General features: G+C 42.9%; 1 protein-coding gene across 1 annotated transcript; it reads right to left on the reverse strand.

The window, feature by feature from the left end:
- Window positions 1-2,644: 2,644 nt before the first annotated feature.
- RTP4 (receptor transporter protein 4) lies at window positions 2,645-6,630 on the reverse strand. Its single transcript, XM_050776461.1, has 2 exons — window positions 6,093-6,630; window positions 2,645-3,924 (listed from the first exon to the last, which is right to left on the reverse strand). Exons 1-2 carry the CDS (start codon window positions 6,245-6,247, stop codon window positions 3,339-3,341), a joined length of 741 nt encoding a protein of 246 aa, XP_050632418.1. The 5' UTR covers window positions 6,248-6,630; the 3' UTR covers window positions 2,645-3,338.
- Window positions 6,631-7,786: the final 1,156 nt, after the last annotated feature.

Raw genomic sequence — 7,786 nt, forward strand, 5'->3', positions numbered from 1 at the left:
CTATTAAACAATGGGTGTGGGAAGAATGTGTTTAGCACCCAAGCGATTCACTGGCGCATCTCTTGGTATTTCCCTAAGTTTGATAATATTTAATAGATGGACAAGGGAAGAAGCCACAGACTGAGAAGGACCTGGTGACCCAGGGCTCACAGTCCTCAGGATAAGTGTTTGGATAGCCTTATAGTTTAAGCCACCTAAACCAGCAGAGGTGTTAGGGTAAGGAGAATCAAGAACTGGAGGTAGAAAAAAGAGATTATGGATGTACGACTGCTGTCTCAAGACCAGATGCAGTGGTAGGGGCTTAGTTTATCCACTAACCTTCCTCTTGTATGTTTCTGCTGGAAAAGAATCCTGGAAGACTTTTCCCCGGATGTAGACTTTTTATACAAAGCAAGTAGATTTGAGTTTTGCAAGATGCAGATTGTAGTGGAGGCTTTGGTGCACCACTCACATCACTTCCTTGAGGACTAAGGTGCTCATTGTCCAAGCTTTTGGGATCATTGCCTATTGGATGTTTGTAGCTGAGACTCTACCATAAATCTGATTCCAGCCAAAGGTAGCTGTCTCACCTAGGGTTATCCCACAGGATGATGTCTAATTCTTGCCTAACGAATATTATACCTTCTCTTATTTTACTGAGGTATAATAGTTTTACTTTTTAAATATTTTTTGGTTTTCTTATCCTGTAATCATCTCTATTTCTTCAGAGTCTTTTTTATTTTAACTTTTTTTCTTCTTTGCCTTTATATTAGGGAATTTTATCAAACATTTGAGAATCCCTTGGCAGTCTGTCCAGTCACATTTAAGGTGCAAATAAGAGACCTTTAAAAGCCACCTGCAAGCTCTGGCAGAGGGGATTAGCATCCGATGGGTTTACTCTGAGGTTATCGGAGTTTACTATTTCACTGGAGAAGCCCCCACCCCCTTTCAGTATATGTATTTTCTTTTATCTTGAGCAGATCCGTTTTTCTAGAAAAGGAGTCCTCCATTGTTCTGTGTCTATGAGGGATGGACAGGTAGGCTATAAAACTGGCTCCAAGGGCTGATAGTGAGGTAAGAGGGTCTCATTATTCAGCATGTGAACATCCATGATCTTTTTGATTGCTTGTGGCTCCTCCTTTCTTAAGGATTTCCCTGAGCCACAGTCCCTGTGAGAAATGTCTTCAGAGAAGCAGCCTCCATTCTTCTCCCTCAGTTGGGTAAAGTGTGGTTACTAGGCTGCCTGGGAGAGGGGAAGGAAACTTGGTATAGTCTTTCAGTCAACACTCCCATTTTTGCCTTCCCAGTGCCCATTTTCAGAGCTACTTCAGCCTACAGTCTGGAGCCTTTTTGGAATTGTGCCACATGAATCACATCTTGGTTTTTCCACACTAAACTTATATTCTGGCTCACCCTACTCTGCTAAATCAGCTACCTGCCACTAGTCCATCAGTGTTCTATCTTCTAACCATTCTCCTTGCCCTTCTCTATTGATGCCTTTATTTCCTTTTGCTGTCACTCGGTGTGATTTCAAGAGAGATCAGATGTAAATACATGTGATCAACCCTCCATGTTTTATCCCCACCTATTTTATAGATGGAGAAACTAAGGCCCCGGAAGGGATTATGACTTGCTGAGGTCATACAGCATTACCAGGCTATGAATAATATTTTCATGTAGATCCCCAGGCCAATGTACTTTGTGAAAAAAACAGAAAGGTATGAAAACAGGAGGAATTCAGGAATTCAACAGTGTGGTTCGGGGAGGGGGTATGTAAACAGAGAGAGCACTGGTAGGGCGATCCTGAAATAAAATGAAGAGGTATGGCCAGAAAGAAGTGAGATATTTTATCCTTAGGTCTTTTGGCCTCTTATATTTGTCTTCAAATTCTTTCAAGATATTTATTGTTTATGGGACCCTCTTTCTGTGTTTTCCACTATTCTATTGCAAGACAGACTTCTCACTATTTCTATTCTGTACTCCATTATTTCCCAGAAATAGACGGTATTTTAAAAATGTGGTTCTACTCAAATTGCCCATATCCTCAAATGCTTGCAATGACACCCCATTGCCTATGGGATAAAGTCAAATCCCCTCGTTTATCAATAATTTTGAACTAGGTAGGAAGAGAGGATGACAAGGAAAAGTAGAAGGAAGAGATGGGAGTAACTTGACAAAAGAAAGGAATAAGTGCTGGGGATCAGCAGAGGTTGAAGATGACTCTGAGGTAATAAGCTTGGGTGACTCGGGGGATTTAAAACAGGAAAGTCAGAGGTGTTTTGAGCTTGGCTTTAAACATGACAGCCACACAGAAATGCCTAGCAGACCGATGAAAATAGGGGGTGAAGGATGCATCAGAGGATCTCAGGATTGGCAAGTTCTTCTGTGATTCCCAATCCAGTGCTGAAAGAAGTGAGAATATGATATCTCCAAGGATCATCAAATCAAAGGGAATCTCTTTGCGATGGAGATATTTGAGTGTGTTTAAGTAGGGGAGAAAGAAGAACAAGAGGAGATGGGGCTGACTGGTATTTCTAATGTATAAAGTGCTCTTTTTTCCATCAAAACTGAAGCACACCTAAAACATAATTCCCTGATTCATACTGTAATATTGATAACTATATTCGTTTCTTACTGCTTCTCTAATAAATTACCACAAACTTAGTGCATTAAAACAAGACAAGTTTAAGTGCAAGCACTTCTGAAGGCCAGATGTCCAAAATCAGTGTCACTGGGCTAAAGCCACGTGCAGGCAGGGCTGGTTCCTTCGGGAGACTCCAGGGGAGAATTTGTTTCTTTGTCCTTTTGGGTTTCTAAAAGCTGCCTGTACTCTGGCCTGTGACCTCTTCCTCCAGCTTCAAAGCACTTCAACCGCTTGTTCCATTGACAGATCTTTTTCTGATTTTGAGCTTGTTGCCTCCCTGTTACAAAATCCTGGTTCTTATCCACCTGGACAATATGAAATAATCTACCTATTTCAAGGTCCTTAATTACATCCGCAAAGTCCATTCTGCCATGTAAAGTAACATGTTTATAGGTTCTGGGGATTAAGATGTGCATATGTTGGGAGAGACCATTATTCAGCCTCCCACACTTTCTGAGCTATGTTGATATCACTGAATGACTTAGTGAATGAATGATTGAAGACTTTTCAGCAATTCGACAATATTTATTACTAAATTTATTATGTGTTTGGTCATGTTTTACACTGTTTTCAGAGGATAACTAGGAAACCAGGGTTTATTCTACCAACTTGATGCTGCTTGGTCTCAAAGCGAATTCTCAGTTATATTAAAATGGCAGCCAGTTCATTGATTACCATGGAATTAAAACAAGAGAAGGTGGCAAGCCTATTTTCATCATTCTGATGTAAAGCATTTGACTATAATAAATACAAGCAGCAAAACAAAGACACAGATGTTCAATGGATCTGGGTCTCGACTGGGCCCTAATTTCTCATACCCTCTCCCCTTAGCCTCTTTTGTCTCAGCTGACTGGTTCTTGCCTTGGTTTGGGATGTATGCAGCACCAATTCCAGGTGAGGAATTCCCAGTCTTTAGGTGGGAGAGTGGGGATTTGGATGGCTTTGTCATGTAGCTTTTTAAGCCCTGTCCACAGATGCCCAGAGTGCATGCCTCACAATTGGCTGTGTCATGGGATCCTTCCAGGGCCACTTCCAGGATTACTGGCATTTCTGGAGACTTACTCGTGCCATTTCCATAGTATTTCTTCAGTATATGCTGCACCAGGTTGCTCAGAATCCTCATGGTGCTATCCGAGGAGAACTCAGGCATCTCATATTGGGACCAGGAGCACTTCTGGCACCTTTGGCCAAAGAGCCTCATATGCACCTGGCCCTGAGATGTCCAGTGCTCCCAGGACGTGTGGCACAGAATCTGCACCTGGGCGGAAGCCCAGCTTCGCTGGCAGGAAGAACACCGGAACCTGCAGTTAGAAGGAAGATGCCCATTATGCCTTCATCTGGTTGTTAACCGGAGGGAAAATGGTCCTAGCCCCTGTCTCTAAGACCCTTTTCCATTTGAAAAAATTCATGTGATTTAAATTGTCCCAGTCATTGATAAACAGGAACAAGAAGGATTAAGTTTCAGATAATACTGAGTAGCCACCCATATGTTATACCAAGTCTACCTCTTAGGTAGTAAAACATCTCCAGATGCCTCTGAGGGAAAATCATGTCTGCCATCTTCCAGAGAAACTTGTTCCTAATTTTGGTCATAGAAAGCTTTGGTAAAGTATCTATTTTGAGGCATACACTATAAATGGTGTTTTACAATTTTATCTCATTTCATCTGTGAAGTAAACACTATTAAACCCAATATCCAGATAAGGAAACTGAGTCATGAAAAGGATACACAACCTGCTTAAGGACACACAGGGTAAATGTTAGAGGCATGTTGCTAATCCCAGGCCATCTGAAATTAATCTTGTTTACCTGCTGTAACACGTTGCCTCTGATGAGTAGTGTAGCTAATCTCTCACACCTGGAGAAAGAGCCTGCCTCCCTCATACCTAGGTTGAAGATCCAAGTCCACAGTTTACATCAGGAAGACCTTGGGCAAAGTTCTTCCCTTCTATAGCCCTCATTGCTTGAATCCATAGAAAAAAATTCAAGGGTTATACTAGCAGCATCAAATGAGATGATGTGTGTGAAAACACTTTGTAAACTACAAAATGGTTTTCAAAAGCTGATTGATATTTTCCAAAATACACTGGTAGGTTGCTTTTCCGATCTCAAAATGACAATCCAATCAATTCATCCCAACAGGAGAAATACTTTCTTTCTGTTTGGAGCAGTGCCAAAATGTTGTAAGACATCATGAGTCCCTCAAAAAGCTTTGGTTGGTGTGGAAAGAAACATTTACACAGTTCCCTGGATTAGAAGGCAGGGCAAAATGACTGCTATATGGGCTCTGACAAGTGACTTGAGAACTGTTCTGGAGAGGTTTGGGAGACTTTATTTAAACAACAGATTCTGCAGCTAAAAACAAGCATATACTGTATTTGATACAATATACGATAATACATACATTATTTATAAATTTATTACTCTGAAATACATAGTATATATGTATATATAATTATATATCATTTGTGTATACATACACATATATATTTTATCTTATCCCATTATCCTATGGGAATGTATAAGAAGGAATACTTACTCTGCCTAGGAGAACCAGAGAATGCTTTTAGGAGGAGGAGGCACTAGAGCGGGCCTTGGAGGATAAGCAGGGAGGGGTGAAGGGAGGGTCTGCTGAACAAGTAGAACTCCATGAACAATGGTGTGGAAGTCTGAAAATGCATGGCATGGCTAATAGTCCATAAGGAATGGAAAAGGCCATACCTGAGGCAGGATGGGGCAGGCAGGTAAGCTGAGTAATAGGTCAGATGAAAACTAGACTGAAGGTCCTGTGTGTCATTTAAAAATAAATTTGATTGTCCAGGTCAGCAATTCTCACCCTCCTAACATGGGCAAGGAAACTGATTCCTGCAATCTGCAGGCTTGCCGGGGGTTAAAGAGGGAAGTGCTGAGTAAGGGAGGAGTATGACTTCGTTACTCCACGAACTGGGTTTTAGATTTAGTTTTTGCAACATCATTCTCTCCTGTTATCCCCAGGCCTTCAGTAAAGCAATGTGCAGAGTAATTGCTTGATCTTAGCCAATTCTTAGGATATTTAAAAAAAAAAAATGACTCCGTCCCAGGCTTGTACTGAGCAGGGCCAAGGCTTGGAGAGCTGCTACAGCTGGGGGAAGCTGGTCGGGACTGCTGGGGAGACTGCAAAAGACTCTGGAACAAATGAGGTGGCGAGAAAATAGAAGGGCAGATTTACGGAACAGGGGGCCTTCTCCAGGGTTTTCCAGAAGTATTTATGGAGGGAAACTTAGTAAAAGAAGAAACTTCCTGCAGTTAAACAAAATGGAGGTTTGGAGTCGTCTTATCATTTAGACCCTAAAGAGTACTATGACCACAATAGGATGGAGACGCTGGTGACATTTACTGCTTCAACAAGCTCTCAGAGGAATAAATCATGCTAAGCTGAGCCTGAGCCCCTGTTCTTAGAAGGGCTATGGCCTGGGAAACCCACACTCACCAGCCAAATGCTCTCTGTTGGTATTGCTTCCACCCTTGAGCCAGGCAGTCTAGCTGAAGGTTTTCATCCAACTTCAGTGTCCATTTGGCCCAGGGTTTTGCCTCTTGGATTAGTTCTTGAAATGTCTGCTCCCAAGTCCGGATATCTACAACCATTTTTTTTCTCTGAAGCTCAGAGAGCACCTTTCAGGTTTGCTCGTTTCTCAGGAAGAGACAAACAGTTTCAGTTTCGGTGTTCAGTTCAGTTTCTGTTTGTTTCCGTGTGTAGACAGGAACTGTTTTATTTAACCTTCATTTTAGACTGTCTGGGGACACAGAACAAGTCTTTGTTCTGAAGACAGAGAGCAGCAGAACTTTGTTAGCTAATAGGCCTTGCTGAGAGAGAGAGCTCTGTTCTAGATTCTGGGGTCACATATAAATTCGCTTTTATTTTATTTCTCTCATTTTTTATAATAGGCAAAGCACTATTTTGGCACTGGGATAAAAGAGAATCCTGTGGCTCAGAAACGGTTCCTACCCCACAGACGCTCACACCCTGGTGGAGGAGACAGGGCGGTTAGGAGCAGAATAAGGGAGCACGAGTTTCACGCTCATCTCATGCCCCTGATGAACCCTCGCCAGTCCCCCGAGGTTGGATTATTCTTGGAATTTTGCAGGTTAGCTGTACAGAGAGCTGGGGTACTTTGTCCAAAGACCCTCAGTTAATGAGCAGTAGAAGTGAGACTTGAACCCGGGTCTGTGTGACTCCAAACCCACCATGTTTCCGCCCACCTCACTCCCTGAAGAGAAGCTGAGAATGGCATTTCAGGTTCCAGGCTGGCACACTGGAGCCAGTGTCAGAGGAACCCAAGGGAGATTTCCTGGGTCCTGAGGCAAGAGGTCAGCTGCAGGAAGCGGTTATCAAACTCTGCCCTTTACTCTGTAAATGATCTGGAAGGGCAAATACACACAGGTATGGGGGCCGTCTTTCAGTGGTAGGATACAGAGAGTTCCCATTTTGGGGTGAGGGATTGAGACCAGATGACCTTTAAAGACACTTGTAAGTCTAACATGCAGAGATTCCAGAGAGTAAGCTTTGTCCTCCTGGGGCTTAAATTCAAACAGGGGAGACAGGACAAGCACGATGCTTAGGTCTTTAGAAGCCCCGCTATGGCTTCTATGTCTGAGACAGGATCAGCCTCAGTCTTCCTGGGTTTTCTAGGCTTCCATGTGCCCTGTCAGGGACTCAGAAACACCCTCTCTCTTTCCTTCCCTTCCTGGATACCTATGTCTATACACATGATACAGGAAGCTCTAGGAACTGGGAACTGGATCCACAGGATATTAGAGTTGGGAAAACCCTTAGAAATCAACTTATTCCTTTTCCCTTTAATTTTGATACATGAGAAAACTGAGGCTGGGCATGGTGACTCATGCCTGTAATCTCAGCACTTCAGGAAGCCGAGGCGGGTGGATCACTTGAGGTCAGGAGTTTGAGACCAGCCTTACCAACATGATGAAACCCCGTCTCTACTAAAAAAAAAAAAAAATACAAAATTAGCCAGGCATGGTGGCTCATGCCTGTAATCCCAGCTACTTGGGAGGCTGAGGCAGGAGAATTGCTTGAACCCAGGAGGCAGAGGTTCCAGTGAGCTGAGGTCATGCCATTGCACTCCAGCCTGAGTGACAAGAGCATAACTCTGTCTCAAAAAAAAA

The sequence above is a fragment of the Macaca thibetana genome, chromosome 2 (assembly GCF_024542745.1).
Source record: "Macaca thibetana thibetana isolate TM-01 chromosome 2, ASM2454274v1, whole genome shotgun sequence".
NCBI lineage: Eukaryota > Metazoa > Chordata > Mammalia > Primates > Cercopithecidae > Macaca > Macaca thibetana.

What these genes read in the sequence shown, in the direction of transcription:
- RTP4 (XM_050776461.1), bottom strand. Translation starts at nt 6,247, where the DNA reads ATGGTTGTAGATATCCGGACTTGGGAGCAGACATTTCAAGAACTAATC. An exon ending in CAACAGAGAGCATTTGGCTG is followed by an intron (nt 3,925 to 6,092) that starts GTGAGTGTGGGT and finishes TTCTAACTGCAG; the next exon opens with GTTCCGGTGTTCTTCCTGCC.